Raw genomic sequence first — 19629 nt, 5'->3', positions numbered from 1 at the left:
ACTGTTGATGTCCCGCGCCTGTCGCAGACAGCAGGGTGTCATCAGCGGTGGTCCTCCTCGCCACTAGGGGGCGGCCAGGGGCAGCAGGCAGCAGTGATTCTCCCGCAGTAGCATCCCCAACCTCTAGGGGGCGGTATGGCCGTGGTGCACTGGAACCATCAGGGTGGGTTGGAAAGCGTTCTTTTTTAGCAGGCCCTGACCATTGCCTCTCCAGGTTATCCAGGAGTTGAAAGTTTTGCTCAATGACTTTCTCTAGCTCTTTAATCTGTTTATCCATCTTTCCTTTTTCTTTAATTAAAATCCCACTTCTGAGCACCAATGTGGCGAGCGCTCGCGGAAAGATGCAAGTGAGTCAGATTATGTTAATTTACAACCCTTGCGTCCCTTACACCGCACGACCACAAGGTATACTGTATTTGTTTAGAATCAGACATGAACACTCAATTTTACAATACTGGGCAGACATAGCCAAACACACTAAGATACTCAGTCGCGGTGGTTAAAGTATTAGTAAAAGTTAACATGAACTTGACACTATTAATAGTCACACACACACTGGAAACCACAGAAGGCAAGTGAACATGCACATAACAACACTAAAACATGACTTTTATCTTAACCATAAACAGTCCCATGAGCCTTTGTGCTAACTAGCTCAACTAGAATGATGTCTCCCCCCTCTGGTCGCTACAATACAATTGCATCTTCCAACTGCTTATATAATATAGCCTAACCCATCGAGATTGCATTATAGTGCCAGCTATTTGAACAAAAAAAATAAATTTTTTCAAGTCTATCAGAGAAATCTGGGTGATTTACAAACTGACTTTAATAACCCAATAATGCAGTACCCCATGGAACAAGACTGCGCTGATTTGACAATGATTCAGTGGTAGGCTAGATTAAACTGAAAAGGCTGAGGCATTAGACCAATTAGACTCCAGTAAACATAAAATAAATGTTTGGAGGGTTAGGTCTTTTTTTTTAAATCTTTTTCGCACAGTTGCCAATGGAATGTATGACAGAGCAGTGCAAACACGAATTGTTTTATAGGCTAGGCCTACTACAAAACATCTCCACCAGTTGGCACCAAATTATTTGGCATGTAGCCAAATAATAGCCGATCTTTGAAAGCTTTTTGAAATGAAAAGTTTGGAAATGATTCCGTTATTGTAGGCTATAGGCTACGTTTGTGTTTGGCCATTAAAATTAACTAGGCCTACCCTTCATTCAGACTCTCTACCATTAAACATCTATTCCTTGTTAAAAATGTTATTATGGTTGTCACAGCAAACATAAATAAAAGTAAGTTATTCATATAGGCTGTCTAATATCTTTTCGTTCGCATAATGCTATTTAATGTTAATGACGAAATCTTGTTTGCACACTGACACCTGTCTTTCCCAAGCTGTGCAGTAGCTTAGCATATGCTCCTGAATTCACACGAAACGAAACGGAAAGTAACATAGCTTCTGACCTGACCTTGAAGTTGCCAACTTTTCATTAGCCTTAAAATGGCAGAGGCCCCAAGTAACCAGGACCTTACGTGTCCGATTTGTTTGGATCTATTAAATAATCCAGTGACTCTTAACTGTGGACACAACGTCTGTATGGGCTGCATTACGAGATGCTGGAATCAAGAAGATCCGAAGGGGGTTTATAACTGCCCCCACTGCAGGCAAACTTTCTCTCCGAGACCAGTCTTAAACAAAAATACTATTGTTGCCGAGCGTGTTGAACACATAAAGAGAACCAGAATCCAAAATATTCCTTCAACCGGATCGTCAAATAAACGGGTGAGAGGCCTATACTAACTTCATCAAAGGACAAATGTCATAACGTCAGCGAAAGTTAAAAATGTCTGGATCCAGTCCTTGACTCGGAACCTGTGCAAATGTTAAAATTAGCCTCCTATGTCTCAGTCAAATGTTTGATAGTCAATTTCAAAGAAACCACGTTTTGTTTCAATTGATTAGTGATTATCACAAGGCTGTAGCCTATTTTATTGAGGAGAATGAGTCAAGGATTACGAGGTGCAAAATTCTGTGATGACTGGCACTGTGTGTTACGGCTCCGGAACTAGTGCATGCTGGGGGATTCTGGGAGAACCTTGGGGTTGTTTTCATGTGTGTTTATGCCTTTAATTACTGTTTATGTTTGTGTTTTAGTGTAGTGTGATTCCCCTTTTAGTTCTACCTCCTGTGTTACCCTTCTAGTCCATGAGCCACAGGGGTCGTCACTACCACTTGGGGGGGCAAATTCTCACTATATTTTTCTGAAAGCTACATATCTCTGGAGTATAAAATGGTATGATAGCAAGTTGGATCTTGTAGCTTTGTGGCTGTACAGGCCTTCAAAGTTGACCTCTGATTTGAAAAAAAAGGGAATTCCGCCTATTGGCTTTTTTTGTTAAAACACTCATAAGAGCCCAGAAAATAATCCAAATCTTATTATTACTGATGCATATGTGGTGTTTGATGTTGGCATACATATTTTGACTCATTATGTGATTTTGCTCTTTATTTTGGTTGATAAAATTCAAGATTTATGTGCAAAAAAAGCTAATTTGAGTTTTCAGAGCAACATGTTATGGCAATACCTGAATGCAGACCTTATTGATCATTACTGTTCTACCTTCCTTACTTTCAATTGCGAGTTGAAATTAATGTTAAATGATGACATACATAGGTCTGCAGTACAAATGTTTTTTAAATTGTAGCTGAAACGAGTACAAAGGATCTTTAATCTATTCATTGAATTCATCGTCAGAGCAGGAGCACAGAGAATGCCATCTCTATGACACTTCACTCTGCCCTGTCCCACCTTGACAATAGCAACACCTATGTAAGAATGCTGTTTGTTGACTTCAGCTCAGCTTTCAACACCACCATCCCCTCCAAACTGATCACCAAACTCTGTGAACTGGGCATCAATACCTCCCTCTGCGTTCATTGTGTCTACACTTGTCTACACTGTGATGTGTTTTTATCAGCTGATGTTGTTACGGAGTTTGATCCACCTGTCAGTTTTTTGACAGGTGGACCACACCTCCTGCTGTCAGTCAGCCGCCTCCCAGGACGGCACTCCAGGTATGGGAGAGCATATATGCTCCCTCATCTCTGTTCATCGTCTTTGGGCTCCGCTTTCTTATTTCAATCGCCTCCTTTATCCAGTGGTGGTATCGGTTGTTCTCCTGCTTAATGACTCTGGCATGCAGGAGGTGTGGTCCACCTGTCAAAAAACTGACAGGTGGATCACACCTCCGTAACAACATCAGCTGATAAAAACGCGTCACACTACTCCACCGTGTGACCTTTTGATGAAGACGGAAGTATACGTCGAAACATGTCAAGGTAAAGAAAAAACATCTACCAATATATGTGTCTGTGATAAAAGAAGAAACAAACTTATGGATTCTGGACTTCCTAACCAACAGACCTCAGTCTGTTAGGTTAGATAATCACACCTCCTCAACCATCGAACACCAGTGTACCACTGAGCCCTCTCCTCTACTCCCTCTTCACCTACGACTGCACACCTGTACATGGCTCTAACACCATTGTCAAGTTTGCAGATGATACTACGGTGATTGGGTTCATCAGCAATAATGATTAGACGGCCTACAGGGAGGAGGTCCAGCACCTAACATCGTGGTGCACTGATAACAACCTGGCTCTCAACACCAAGAAGACCAAAGAGCTCATTGTGGACTTCAGGAAGTCTAAAGCTAGCACACACACACCCATTTTCATCAACAGGACTGAGGTGGAGCATGTCACCAACTTCAAGTTTCTGGGTGTCCACATCTCTGAGGACCTCTCTTGTACCCTCAACACCTCTACCCTGATCAAAAAGGCTCACCAGCGTCTCTTCTTTCTGAGGTCCATCTGTCTCCTCAGATCCTGGTGAACGTCTACCGCTGCAACATCGAGAGCATCCTCCCCAACTGTGTCACAGTTTGGTATGACAACTGCTCTGCCCACGACCGGAAAGCACTGCAGAGGGTGGTGAAAACTGCCCAACACATCACCGGTTCCTCACTCCCCTCCATCGAGGCCATCCAGGGCAAGCGATGCTTGCGTAAGGCGCGCATCATCAAAGACTGTTCTCACCCCAACCACAGACTGTTCACCCCACTCCCCTCCGGGAGGTGTTACAGGTCTCTCTGCATCCGAACCAGCAGGTTCAGACGAAGCTTCTTTCTTGCGGCTGTCACCCTACTGAACTCTAGCTCTGCATCCCGGTGCCATCCAACAAACTAAGCCCCCATCACCCCCTGCCCCGCCCCCGCCTGATGCCTCCTTGCCTGTGCCTGTTGAGGTGTCCACGACCATGGCAACCTTGACAACAAGGAGGCGGACATCCCCTAGCCCCCCCCACAACTGCACTACCCTATCCCACCCATCTATCCCATCCATCTATTTATTTACAAATGTACATACTGTAATTACACTTATACTGTACATAGCCATATTCTACTACTTTTCATCCTGCACATACACTTATTATTAATACTATTGTAATGTTACTGTTTCTGCACTACAATGGTACTGTTACCACACTGCTAGTTGTACATACTGTACCTATCTGTCTATATGGTTCATACTAAATATTCATATTTATTCAGTTTTTCTGTAATATATTCTGTTAATACACTGCATATATCTATATTTTATTTATGCTACTCTAAACCACCTTCTGCAAAACAACTGTATACTACTGTCTACACTGCACTATATTTTTTGTCCTGTCTATGCACCACCTGCCTATACTGTGTATATCACATTGTACTTTTCTGCGTTTTTGCACTTCTGGTTAGACGCAAACGGCATTTCGTTGTCTCTGTACTTGTTCTCTGCACAATGACAAAGTTACATCTAATCTAATTTAATCTAAAAAATTATCTGCCTCTGCTTTGCCTCTTTACGGATCATGCTATGAATAGCAGCAGCAATGTCTGCATAAGTTGAGACATTGTTATTGACCTTCTGGACCAGAGACATTCCATCAATGATTGTTGCTGTATTATATTCATCTGGAAGATTATCTGATAGTGATGCAAGTTTCTGCAAATGCTTTGCAAGTGCTGCTTTAGAGGTTTTCCTTGGGGTCCCCTCAGGTGTCGTCAATGACCATGGTTAAGGTCCAAGAGGGTGACAAAAGACTTCTCTCATGTCCAGTCTTTAACATGATGGTCTTGCCATGTGCCTGTGTTTTCTTTTTTGATTCATGCTCGTATAATAATAATATTAATAATTGTACATAATGATAGCAATGTGTAAAGTATGAATATTTTCACCAACCAGTTCATCTACATCTCATTCCCACATTCTTACTAGTCAAAAGTACAACTGAATAACTGTACAACTGTATAATGTAGATCATTTTAGCACCTGTGATGCAATTACCATAATTTCCCAACTATTATCTGCAGCTTATACATTGATTTTGCAAAATTTCTTCAGCTATGAGGTTAATACATGGGGGCAGTTAATATGGTATATGGTTTTGTTTCTTTTAACTTGCATAAAACATTGTCCTGTGGCTTATACACAATACGGCTAATACACAGGAAATGACTGTATGTATTTCATCTGCCCTGGACATTATAAAATTATAATATTTATGTTAAGCCGGGTACATGTGGTGATGTGAACAATTTTCATATGGTATTCCTTGAATGTAAAGGTAATATGTGATTGGTAATGATGTTTTGATCTCTTATGGGTAGTTTCAATAAAATACTAATTTACTGAATTTTGGGGTGTTTCCGAATAGTACATTTACAAATAGTAAATAGCATAGCAATGCAGACCTATGTAATCATTTGTATTTCAAGTCTCTGCTGGGAGGTAGGAAGGTATAAATACATTGATTAATGAGGTAGTGGGCATTTCAATTAGTGCTCACGTTGTGTCTCTGAAAACGTAGATTTGCTCATTATTACACATAAATCTTGAATTTTATCAACCAAAATGAAGGGTAAAATCACATAATGATTCAAAATATGTATGCCAACATCAAACACCACATATGCATCAGTAATAATGAGGTTTGGATTATTTTCTGGGCTCTTATAAGTGGTTTAACAAAAAAAAGCCAATAGGCGGAATTTCCTTTTTTCAAATCAGAGGTCAACTTTGAAGGCCTGTACAGCCACAAAGCTACAAGATCCAACTTGCTATCATACCATTTTATACTCCAGAGATATGTAGCTTTCAGAAAAATATAGTGAGAATTTGCCCCCCCAAGTGGTAGTGACACGCCCCTTTTTGGGCCTGTGGCTCATGGACTATTCGTGTTGGTGTGGCTGTGTCCACCACTGTGCGTGTAGTGTATGAGTGTCTTTGACTTCCCTAGTGTATACTGTGTACTTGGTCTGTGTCCCTGCTCCCGAACCTTTCAATAAAGCTTGCTGAACGAAAGATTGGAGTAGCCGTCACAGTATGATGCTGATAGCTGCGAGTTTTCTGTAGAGATTCATATCTTGCCTGCTGAGATAGCCTACCTGATTATAATCATTAAGATGATATAATTGTGAGGAATATATAATTGAAAGTGGTTGTGTGTTTTTTTTTTTCATCAGAAGCAGATGGGTAAGACACAGATAGGATTCCAGCAGATAATCCAGGAGAGAGAGAAGGAGCTGCAGGAGTTGAGAAAGGCTGTGGAGACTCTCAAGGTGAGTACTGACCACAGGAGAATGTTGGATCCTGGAAGTGTCACTTGGTCTTGTTATTTCAGCAAGCTTTGATGTCTCAGGATTACATGTCATCACGGTGTCATCAGTCATTATTGTCAGCACACTCCCTCTCATATTCTGATGCCTAATCTGCCACACAATAAGACCCACATTTCCGAAGTTGGAGTGCAAATGATGGATTCTACAACATATCCACGCAGCCGGATATTGCTCATCATCACAGCTGAAATAGGGATTTGCCATTAATTAAATTTATTGTTATCCTGTTATGTGCAGGATTTAAATGTGCAGGATGTAAAAACGTGCTTTAGCTAGCCTAGAACTCATTTTTGTTCTTAACCAATCAAGTAATGATAACAATGATGATCGTCCTTTTAGAGAGTAATAGTGTTGTCACAATACCAAAATTATTGTTAAGATACCGATACCAAGTCAAGAATTGTGATTTCGATGCTTTTTTGAAACTTTTTTAAAAAGTTATTTGATTTGGGGGCCCCCACCACCTTGACGTCATCAGTAATATTGAATATTATCATTCACACCAGTGGCCATCCTAGATTCTGCTCAACCCTATGAAATTCCAGTGCAGTCTGGCATGGCAAACCCTTGGCCTGTTAGTCACAAAGAGCCAAGGCAATGCTGTTGATGCATTGTTGATCCGTAGCATGGATTGTCCAGAAAGACATGGTTTAACAAGAATTTACATTATGCACGAAAAGCTCTTGTGGTAGCTCATTTGTTTCCGGTGTAGTATTAGCTGTGTTGTACCGGCATCTTCTGTTATGTTCTGCTCCTTACATGTTCACTCCGACAATGAAAATATTGTTTGCCCAATAATAACAATTTCAACGCACGCATAAATCCTTTTACATCGTAACGTGGTGATTCACTAGGTGCAACAACCAACCGGGTCTGTGTAGACACTAATAAACATTAACAATAGCAGCAGGTTCAAACACATCTGGCTCTACTGGAAACAAATGTGTTACCTGAAGAGCCTTTCAAGCATAAGGCCTATTGGCCTTGAATCAAGTAAATTACACCATGAGCTACTTTTCAGCTTCACCTCCCTCTGTGCCTTCCTCTTTGCGTGTCTCCTAACAGAGCTCTGCACAGACAGCAGTGGAGGACAGTGAGAGGATCTTTACTGAGATGCTCCGCTTAGTTGAGAGAAGGCGCTCTGAGGTGACAGAGCTGATCAGAGCTCAGGAGAAGGCTGAGGTGAGTCGGGCTAAAGGACTCCTGAAGAAACTGGAGCAGGAGATTGCTGAGCTGAAGAGGAGAGATGCTGAGCTGGAGCAGCTTGCACACACAGATGGTCTCCATTCCCTTCAGGTGCTGTTGATGAATTATTAGCACAGAAAATTATTAATTTCCAATAACATACCTTTCTCATTTAAACATACAAAGTAATTTGAGATATACTATACTTAGAGTGCCTCTTTTCAATGACACTTTCTATTTTGTGTCAAAGTTCTCCCACATGCAATCGTATCCAATATATGTAAAAAAAACATTGCAAAGTAATTTCTTGTTTGTTTTGGAAGTCATATCAGTGTCATTAAATTCAGAACAATAAATTATGTTTCTCTCTCTGTCTGTCCCTTTCGTAGACTGTCCAGTCAGTCAGTGACCTGCCTCACCTTAAAGATTTAGCCAGCATCTTTTTTAAACAGGTTCTGCCTTTTGAGGCTGTGAAGAAATCTGTCTCCATATTGAAGTGGCAGCTGGAGGATTTCCTCAAGCAGGAAATCAAGAAGATTGCTGCAGCAGGTTGGTCATGTTCATGTTCTCGCCATGTTTCATGTAGCTGGTATTGATAACCTGCTTATTCTACCTTTTGGATGGATGAATGAATGAATGAATGTATAAATATATGAATGAATGAATGAATTAATTAATGATTGAATGAATGAAGTAGATGGGGAAGGTTATCTCTGTCATATTAGAATTGTCCCCTAGGTGGCAGTATTAGTTCAGCTAAAACATAATGTAGTGCGTTAGCACAGTGGTGGGCTGTTGTAGTAGTATTAGGAGACTGCCATGCTCATGTAATGCTCATATAAGTGTTCAGTAAAACCCCAGATAACCGCTACCCTGCTGTCCGCCTTTCCTTTATTAATGCTAAGGATATTACAGTGAATGAATGAATGAATGAAAACAGAAGAGCAGTTCATTCAGTCTGAATCACACTGAGTGACATGAGCACATGTCCACCTTGATGGGACCTGCTCTGGTGCCTCATTATCTTACCAGCTGAGTCATATAATTCATACTGATGCAAAGTTAATTGAAAAGAAGTGAATTATGGCGATATTTGCAGTTGTTACGGATGGAATAGCATTGGTTATAATTGGTAACAATTAAGAAATACTTATTTGAAAGTGTTGTGTGATTCAATCCAATCAGTTGTGTTTTAATATTGACTAAATGTACATTTCTCTGTCTGTCAGTAGGGACAAATATTCCAATCATCCGTTCTGTTGAAGGTGAGGGGAAAAAAAACTTCTTTACTCTTGACCTCTGTGGTTGGGTTGGGTTATTTCAGCGAACTGAAGGGCTTTTCAATATGCCTGCACCAGTGTTACTCTTAGAATGCATCTCCATCTGACCTTGTTAGTTGGAGGGTGGACACCTTTAAGATTTAAGCAGCTGGAGGCTCATAATGTTTCTTAACATCATTTATATGACCTGGTGTGATTTTAAAGTGAGCCAGCAGTGTTCTTTATATACGTGTATCACGTTTTGCTTTAGTAACAATGTACTTTTGTAGCCTACTTATTGTTTTAAGTTGAATGAGTTAGGCCTACATTGTATGTAGTAATTGGTGTTGATGTAAATGCAGTATTTTCTTACACAGTGTCTGAGGTTAATGCTGTTTCTTCTGTGGGCAGAGAGGAGTTCTTACAATGTAAGTTGGATGGAAATATTCAGACATTAGAAAAGACCATAATAACTCAGATATGGAAAGGAGCCTTCACACTAATGGTCACACACACACACACACACATACAATAAAATCATACATAGATCCTACACTACAGACACTAAGCGGCCATGGGTGTCTTGAAAGGCACTTTATAAATAAGATGTATTATTATTATTATTATTACACTAAGAAATACCTAACTTTGTCTTGTACTTTATCAGATTCCTGTAACCTCACACTGGATCCAAACACAGCAAACAGATACCTCCATCTGTCTGAGGGGAACCGGAGGGTGACCTTTCGCGCTCAGGGCCACGCATATCCTGAACATCCAGAGAGATTTGATGGGTGTTGTCAGGTGCTGTGTAGTGAGGGTGTGTCTGGACGCTGTTACTGGGAGGTGGAGTGGAGTGGGGAGGTTGATATAGCAGTCTCATATAAAAGCATCAGCAGGAAAGGAGGGGGTGGTCAGTGTGGGTTTGGGTGTAATAATCAGACCTGGAGGCTGATCCTGTCCAGCTCAAGGGCCATCTTTTTCCTTCACAATAAGAAAGAGACTAAGCTCCCTCTAGTGGCCAGCTCCAGAATAGGAGTGTATGTGGATCACAGGGCAGGAACTCTGGCCTTCTACAGCATCTCTGACACAATGACCCTCCTGCACAGAGTCCAGACCACATTCACTCACACACTCTACCCTGGGTTTGGATTAGATGCTGGGTCATCAGTGAAGCTGTTGTGATATGCACATAGACATGCTACTGTTGGCACAGCCATACACACACACACACACACACACACACACACACACACACATACATGGAAAGATTCAGTGATCAGTGTCTGAGATTCTGTGATCATGGGGGCAACAGCTGTAGCCTTCCACACAACTCTGGAGCCCAGCTGATTTGTTGAAAGCAAGTTGTGGCATTAGGAGCCACACTGTGAGAGATGTGTTGTTGATGAGCCCTGTGTTGGGTTTGCTCACCCACAATCCTCTTCTATTCCCCCTATCCTTTTCTTCCTCACCATACCAGGGCTTTAATGCCTCTGTTATTGTACACACGTCTGATGGAACACTTATAAAGTGTGATAGAACATAAAGTGTTTGCTGTCTCAACGAGCAGTTTAACAGATTATTGAGACAAGAAAAAGTTGTTTCAATGCAATTTAGCACTTTTAGGAATAAAGATTAATAGAACTTTACTGAAACCTGTACATGAAAATATTATATACAGACAGGCTTGGAATTTCACCATTTTAGGGGCAAGGCCACTTGGCCTTCAGTTGGGCATATTTGGTGGGGGGCACAAAGGCCACATGTCAGGGCACCAAGGCCAAAGTTAACTATACAGTAGTATGCTATAAAAATGATCAAAGTTGTATTCACTGCAGTAGACCTGCATCACTGTATGAAACATTACAAAAACATAAAACATGACATATTACATATAACTGTAAATCATCTGATCATCTAATATTTTCAGATATCTAGGCTATATTTAACATTTATTTTATATTTGGCCTGTTATGAAATCATGTATTGAACAATTTAAGCACAGCTTAGATGCATGCTTAGCATTTTGTGATCATTAAGGCTACTTTCACAAACTCTTATAGTCAGCTGTCCTCTGATTTACCGATATCTAGGCGACATTTGTAATATTTATTTTGTATTTGGCCCGTTATGAAATAATGTGGAACAATTTAAACACAGTGTAAAACTTAAATCCCAAATTTGGAGACATCCATAAGGGTTCGTGAAGTATTCCACGGGGATGAATGGGTAGGGAGATGGACGCAAAACCTTCAGTAGAATTTATGATTAAATTTAATATTTTTTACTTTTCTCGACCGTTCACCACAGCAATTAGCGGCTAACATCGTTTAAAAGCTGAGAAAAAGCTCTTTCATGTGATACTTGTGATGTCTGTGTGATGAGTAGGCTACTTCGGGAGTAGTTCAACTGAGAAGAATGGGTTAATTTGGACGCACTTTCTTGCGCTGTCACTTTCTCCACTGCGTAATTTGCGCTGTGAATGCTAAGATTATTTTGACAGGCTATAGGCTAAATATATATCGCTATTAGTAGGACGCAAAGCAGAATATTTAAAGAAGGGGGCACCAAGGCCACCGTGGCCTGTAAACCTCTGATTTTCAAAGGGGCGTCACGGCCAACGCAAGGGGCTACGACGGCCATGGCCGTCGTGGCCGCCGTGAAATTCCTACCCTGTATACAGATATTACTTAGTGTGGGTAAATCTTAAGACTGACAATACTGTATTTAACCAATTTCTGTTAAATTTAAATGAAAATGATGTTGTCCTACCACCTTACAATGACAGCTTCAAACTAATTTAGATGATTATGATGATTGATGGAAATGGATGACAAGGGGTAAATTCTTCCAATTCTTATATCATAATGCTTTAATAAACTTGTTGTTTCATTCCATTAAACCGGTTGTATGTTTTGTATTGAGTGACATACACTGTCTGAACTGTTGAAGAGAGGTGGCAGACTCTAAAACTGTAGGATGCATGTTTGGCTGCAGTCCAGAAGAGCCCTTAACAGTTATAGATTGACATTTCACACAGCCTGCTGCACATAAGGGAAGCAATGCACATGTTGGTATACACTAAACAGTAATAATAGGCTGGAGTACACTCAGATAAACATCCCCCAATAGATAACAATGCTGCAGTAAAAGACTTTAAGAAACCTAGAGTTTGACCCAGTCTGGCCATATCTCTTTGAACACATTATGAGTCTGTCATTTAATAATGAGTGTTTTGTTTCTAGAAAACCCAACTGGATAATGCAGCTTGGTGTATCAGTATAATATTCAGTGTAAATACATAGTAAAATGCTTTTATGTTTTGTACATGTTTGATATTTATCCATAAGGAACCCATGACTCCAGTCAAAGGTCAAACGGCCAACACACCGTTCACGAGCTTCATGTGAATAGGATGTTTTGCAACTTGTTATGTCATTTCATCAGTGTTTGCAACATCTCAGTGTACTCTTACTACCATTAACATCGTTCAGAGAACATTGGCAAAGACAACTGCAGTGAACCTCTATGAGAGTATTACTGTGTGACGTACAGTAGATATTGTAAAGGATACATCTCTAATAATGTGCCAGGACTTATTTTCAGACATTATTTAGTGAAATCACATGAATGCTGCATAACTTGATTTCACTTTACCATATATGTCTCAACAGCCTTACACAATGAAGTTATAGAGATCAATCAAAGAGCAGAGTACTTGTGAAGACATGAGAGGACTTGAACCCCGAGAGGAATGTTGGGTTGTTTGCTGGTAAAGGTCTGTAGTGCCTGTGTGCTGTGGCCTTTGTCACTGTTGCCCATCAGAAGACAGATGCCGAGGCAGCCTGGCATGACCCGTTGTGCTTAACACACACGTCCTTCCCTGTCCTCCTGGATTAAAGACAGAGACTCTGGTGAGCCAAATATTTTAGCATACCACTGAAAGGGGAATACTTCAATGCAAGCCCTGTCAAGTGAGCCTAAATGTGCCCCATGTATCCGTGGAGATGATTTTTGTTAATCCTGTTGTGTTCGCGGTCAAATGTGACCGATTGACATTATTATTTTTTGACATTATTTTCTCTCAAAAATATTGTTAAACTTATTCTGACTACAATGAGGCTCCATGACTTTGTTAACACAGGGCATATGAACACACAAAACTAATTTTGATCATTTTCATAACAATTTGAGTGTTTTATTTAACTTTAGAACACCCATGTGTATTGAATGAGTGAGAAAATGGTTAGTGTATAAAATTGAGTCCAGGCACACACTTATTGATCAGTATGTGTGCTTCTGTACATAAAACACACACAAACACACCCTCACTCCCCACATTTGCTTCGATGCCAGCCCCACTGGAACCTTTCCCCAATAGAATCTTCCCCTTTCCGACTTGCATGAGCTCAGGTCAATGAGGCCTGCAGGCCATAAATACCAAATGGAAGTTCAAAACTGGTTTTATCCAATAGAACACAAGTTGATACAAAGGTCTATCACAACATTAGATGATAATATATGTGTTATTATGGATTTATGGAACAAGTTATAACGCAGCCGGAACACAAAACTAGTAAACATAAAACGCAATAGGAGGGTTATTCACATGCGTATCTCTGTTTATGGAGTGCTTTATTATCTAATATCTGTTTTTATTCAATTTTTATCAACTGCACTATTGTAAAGTTCTGTCCTTCAGAGAGAAGGTGTTTTAACTGAAAGACTTACAGTAGTTGTTATGATGGCAGTGTCCATACTAAATGCCATATGTGTGTCCATCATCTCCACACACAGGTCTAAATATTTGTGGGCATCCAAAGTGATTATTACTATACATGTATACATATACTTATGACCAATATTGGGATTGTCTTCCTGTTTCAAAGTACAAAGAAGTAATTGGCATTTACTGTAATTTACTGTGTCAGTGATGAAACCAATTTGCTATCCATGAGTCAGGACATATTCCGGTGACATCAAATAATCTATGTTTTGGAACATTTATTCAAATTTCTTTCATTTATGGAATACTTTATAAGCAACAATGTCTAAATTAATATTATGTCCTTTACATTTATCACACCCTTTTGCAAAACAGTTAACACAGATGTCATTCAAAAACCCCAAACTCTATTGGTTTTCCCTTGCTAAACAAAAGGAAAACATCTTTTCACATGTGGTATAGATTCCTTGCATAAGTCTGAATCTGAATCTCTGATACACCTGTGTGAAACTCCTTTGCGCAATTCTTCAATCAGCAATCATTCATTATCCATAAGAATTAAGAAGAATTAAGAAGAATAATTATAAGAAGAATAATTATTAATTATCATAAGAATAATTATTTTTGTTCAGTAGGGGCCTAGTCTTATCAGTTTTTTTCTGATAGCCTACCAGAAAAATGAGAAATAAATGGAACAGACAAAATGCTAATTTTACAGTTTTTCTCTGTCGCTTTGGTGCTTTTCTCACATCACTATTAACATTTGCACAGCAGTTAGTGCAATTCTCAAAACAATTAGTGCAAACTGCAAAACCTAGTGGATGACCTGCAAAAGCACGTCACTTGCTCAAAATGGATAGTCCATTCCTCAAAAGCAGGTATTCATGTCAATGAAACTGTCAGTGTCATCAAAATTAGAAGTCTTGACACCATCGTTTATGAACAAGATAGTCAAATGGCTTTGTCATGTTTTCATTATGACAGTTCTCTCAGTGTTTTCCAATGCAAAAAAAGGTCAGAACTCGGTGACACTACCTGAACATGCTCAAGACAGCACTATACAGCAGTGTTTCTCAAACTTTTTCAGACGAAGGACCACTTAACCAATAAAAAAGAAACGCACGGACCACCTAAAAAAAAGATTAGACCTACTTCAACAGTATAAGCCTACACAATAGGCCTACTCACTGAACCACCTTGCTTATTGTCTTGGCTCCTTGCTTATTGTGTCAGAGGGCTCTTATGGTTTAAACTGGCATATCTTACATAGACAGTGTTGCAGAACTGTTTGGATTTACATACAAGTTGGTTCAATATTGCAAAAAACTCATCTATATTACAGTTTTTCTCAGTCGCTTTGGTGCTATTCTCACATCACTATTAACATTTGCACAGCAGTTAGTGCATTTCTCAAAACAATTAGTGCAAACTGCAAAACCTAGTGGATGACCTGCAAAAGCACGTCACTTGCTCAAAATGGATAGTCCATTCCTCAAAAGCAGGTATTCATGTCAATGAAACTGTCAGTGTCATCAAAATGAGAAGTCTTGACACCATCGTTTATGAACAAGATAGTCAAATGGTTTTGTCATGTTTTCATTATGACAGTTCTCTCAGTGTTTTCCAATGCAAAAAAAAGGTCAGAACTCGGTGACACTACCTGAACATGCTCAAGACAGCACTATACAGGAGTGCGTTTCCCAAAAGCATCGTTGCTAACTACGGTAGCAACTAACATGGTTGCAACTATGTAAGTACGACACAACTGTTCCCCAAAACGATAGTGTGAACTATAGTGGTGGAACTTACATAGTACGATGCATCGTGACACTGCGTCAGTGTTTCCCAAAACCATAGTAGCAACTAACGTTCGCAACCACTATCGTAAAGTTGTGTAGTTACAACTACACCTCTCGACCTGTAGTAAGTAGTAAGAACCATAGTAGACGACGTAACCAACCCTGATGACGGAACACGCAGAGGACAGATGGATGAGAGGTAGCCATTAAACGATCCCATAACATTGCTGTGGGATACCATACCATAGCATTGCTGGAAGCTACAATTGCACATTACTGGACAACGTTATGTGGTACAGTGGAAAGTGAAGTGTTGTGGAGTTAGCCTACAACAGAGCGGCCTGTGGTGAAGTGCTATGATGACCGCAATCATCTGTGTTGTTATTATTCGTGAATTTACATGTAGCCTAATGCTAATGTGTCAGCACAGATTCTTTCGAACACCCGTTAAGTTATCTGGTGATAAAGCTTTTGAATGCCAACGGTATTGTTATGTGAGGCTAGCATTGTAATTGTTATAAAAGGATAACGTTACATTGTAGTCGTATGTTAAGTGTGTTTGGATGAAGCATCTGCTAATCATACACATAGCTAACGGTATATGGACTCTACAGCCCATTATGATGTGGTGAAGTGACTGTGCTGTGGCAGAGACTGTAGCGTGTGGGCTTTACATGAGAGAGGTCAGGGGTTCAAGACTGAGTCGATGGGTGTGAGGTGAGTAGCCTATGCCTGTGGAGTGGGGTTTGTGTTGTATCTTGTCTGATCACAAGCTATGTTTAGCGGGTGTATAAGTTAGACTACTCTCAGTTATTATATGATCTTGATATTTGAACACATAGCTGAATTATGTTGGTACAATGACATTGGAAAATGCTGCTGTTGAGTAGCCTCTCGCTTGGAGAACTTTAAGACCTCTGGGACTTAAGTGAGCGTGCAGAGTGCTGTGGTCAGTGTCAAAATGTGACATGATTTTCACTGATTTAACTTGTCCTTCATGGCCCAGGTATGGGTAGGCCTGTCATGGGAGGCGGAAAAATGGTAAGTTGCCTTTGCTTTGTGACCTTTCAATCTGTGTATGTATTTTGATGTCATGGCTCATAGGGAACATGTGTGTGTGTGTGTGTTTGTATGTGTGTGTGGGAGGGATCATGGGGAGAAAGTGATGGTGGGAAAGTTAAGTACATTTACCCCCTCACCCCCACCAAACTAAAAGAAATGTAAAAAACATAAACAAAAGGGGAAAAAACAGGTAATGTGGCAGGGAATTGTGGGGTTTGGGTGTTTAGGGGCCAAACATATGTGCAACTAATTCCCAGTGTGCTTCCAGGCCAGCAGGAAGGTGTGCAGCAGCCACTGGAATGACCTCTTCCACCTCCTCCACTAACAGCTCCACATCAGCCGGCAGTGGGATGTGATCGATCCTGAAGGGCCATGTTGCAGAAGCGCCGCCACCAAAACCACACTGCACGCCTTTGCAGGATGGAGCTTCAGGCCACCAGCGGATTTGCTCACACACCTTTCCACATGCCCAGGGCCCTCTCCACAACAACGCGGGTCCGGCTATGGGCGTTGTTGTACCGCGCCTCTGCCTCGCTGTTGGGCTCCTAGATGGAGCAGTTGACATGCTTGTATTATCATAGGGGGTTGATGGAATAAAGTAGGTCTTGAAATGTCAGTGCACTCAGGGAATATAGACATGCATTTGAACAGTATATACTTTGCTACTGTCTCAGCAGCACCTACAGTAACACTGTGTGTGTGTGTGTGTGTGAGTGTGAGTGTGTATATGTATGTGTGTGTGTGTGTGTGTGTGTGTGTGTGTGTGTGTGTGTGTGTGGGTACAGCTGGCGCAGATCCTTCAACCATTTGAGCATTGAAACATTTGTGCTATGTGAACTGTCATTTTGTGGTTGTGATTCAACACACAACTTCATAACTACAATGGATGAAAAGTAATGGTAAAAAAACTGTATCTGTGCATTTAAAATATCATGAAATACTTGTGTGTGGTAACAGTATTCAATTTTCAGTGTCACAGTGAAAACACATAACAAGGGCAACATTGGAAAAATGCTGCATAAAGGCATGAAAAACTTCCAGTGAAATGAAGGGCAATCATAAAGTAAAGTATTCATTTATATAGCGCTTTTAGAACAGAGTGAAACCCAAAGCACTTACATAACAACATGTTTAACATTGTTCATATTACATATCCATATTTATTCTGCTCTTACTGTAAGGTAACTGATAAGATACTGCACATATTTATATTTAATTTATATTACTCTAAACCACCTTCTGCAAACCAACTGTATACTACTGTCTACACTGCACTATATTTATTGTCCTGTCTATGCACCACCTGTCTATACTTTATATATCACATTGCACTTTTCTGCCTTTTTGGCACTTCTGGTTAGATGCAAACTGTATTTGGTTGTATTTGTATTTGTGCTCTGCACAATGACAATAAAGTTGAATCTAATCTAACCATGCCAATTTGCATAGAACATAATATAGGCTACATGTATCCTAAGCCTAGGCTAGTAAGCATATGGTCTCCAATCAGTAGTTAAAACTAGGACTACAGGTTCTAAACGATCATAGGAATATTTAGTGATTGAGCCTATCCAAGATTCCAACATCATTATTAATTTATCATTATCTAGGCTCGAACCTATGACTACAAGATCCGAAATGCAGAGGTCTATCCTTTCACGCCACCTTGTCACGCTACAACAAATGAAAATATTGGCCAGTATTTAGCCTATAGGCTATTCGGTGTGTTTCATTAAATGTGTAACTTATTTGTTCACATGTGCTCGGTTGGCGATTTATGCTTCACTGATTAGGCTCATTAGTAGGCTACGTTCAATAGACTGTGACGTTATTATTAAAATTATCATTATTATGCCTATTATTTTTAATAGCCTAATATATATATATTTTTTTTAAAGCATACATAGCCTAGGGCCTATTGAAATTACTGCCTATTGTTGTAATAAGTATTATCATTATTATCATTGTTATTATTATTATTATTATTATTAATGATATTATAACTGCTGGGCCCAGGAAACGTCATGCAATGTCAAATTTCATTCATTTTGCGTGACTTCATGCGTTCGGCTCTAACCGACAGAGCCCGACATTCTCCGAACACATCTGCAACCATTGTAGTCTGAACTATGTTGGTTGAAACCAACATGGTTCAAACTAACAAAGTACTATGTAAGTACGGCGGCTTTGGGGAACAGTCGTAACTTACATGTTAGTTAGTTGAACGATGCATCGTACCACGTTAGTAAAAAGCTAACCTCCGTAGTTGTACGGGAAACGCACCCCAGTACATGTACAGCCATTTGAAAACTACAGTAAAGTTACACATTGCTGTAGTTAGGGGAGTAAGTGAGTACAAGACACTGAATACGTACATTTTTACTGTATGCTCTTTGCAATTCTACAGCATTGTGACAGAATTTGATAACTAGTTCACCAATTTTGTATGTAATGACTCAAGCAATGAAATGAAAAATATTAGTTTTATTTGGAACGACTATTCAGCATTCATAAGTATAGTTCATTTTGACTGACATGACATAAGCAAATGATAATGTTAAAAAACAGCAGAGAATTGTATGAAAGCAACTGATACATGTCCAAAAGTATTTGCAATTTGTTCAGAGGAAGGAGAAATTGCTACTATGATGTGCACAAATGACTAAATGTTGTGGAGGTTGAACTAATAGTTATGAGAATTTTCATTCTGATCTGAAAAAAGCACCAAAGCCACTGAGAAAAACTGTAAGAACTAGCCTATATTTTGCATTTTGTTGTCCAGTGTGTAGCCTAATGATTGATTAAAATCACACGGTGATTTGACGACAGGATGTGTTGTTTGAAGGCAAGATTTGC

The 19629-nt window shown here is 40.0% G+C and overlaps 1 protein-coding gene across 2 annotated transcripts; it reads left to right on the top strand.

Annotated features, from left to right (window-relative positions):
* Positions 1-1466: 1466 nt before the first annotated feature.
* LOC143106609 (tripartite motif-containing protein 16-like protein) lies at positions 1467-12088 on the top strand. Of its 2 annotated transcripts, none has more exons than XM_076270970.1 (7): positions 1467-1796; positions 6587-6682; positions 7808-8038; positions 8380-8476; positions 9157-9192; positions 9564-9614; positions 9854-12088. In XM_076270970.1, exons 1-7 carry the CDS (start codon positions 1515-1517, stop codon positions 10369-10371), a joined length of 1311 nt encoding a protein of 436 aa, XP_076127085.1. In that variant the 5' UTR covers positions 1467-1514; the 3' UTR covers positions 10372-12088. The 2 variants fall into 2 exon arrangements, with proteins under 2 accessions (XP_076127085.1, XP_076127084.1); XM_076270969.1 differs by having other exon boundaries at positions 8317-8476.
* The last annotated feature ends 7541 nt before the right edge of the window (positions 12089-19629 follow it).

The sequence above is a fragment of the Alosa pseudoharengus genome, unplaced genomic scaffold (assembly GCF_046254945.1).
Source record: "Alosa pseudoharengus isolate Yale_2024_CS ecotype anadromous, Long Island Sound unplaced genomic scaffold, YU_APseudo_1.1 YU_APseudo_1.1_scf_6, whole genome shotgun sequence".
Lineage (NCBI taxonomy): Eukaryota > Metazoa > Chordata > Actinopteri > Clupeiformes > Clupeidae > Alosa > Alosa pseudoharengus.
The sequence above is the reverse complement of the archived record's forward strand: the minus strand, read 5'-3'. Positions and strand labels throughout refer to the sequence as shown.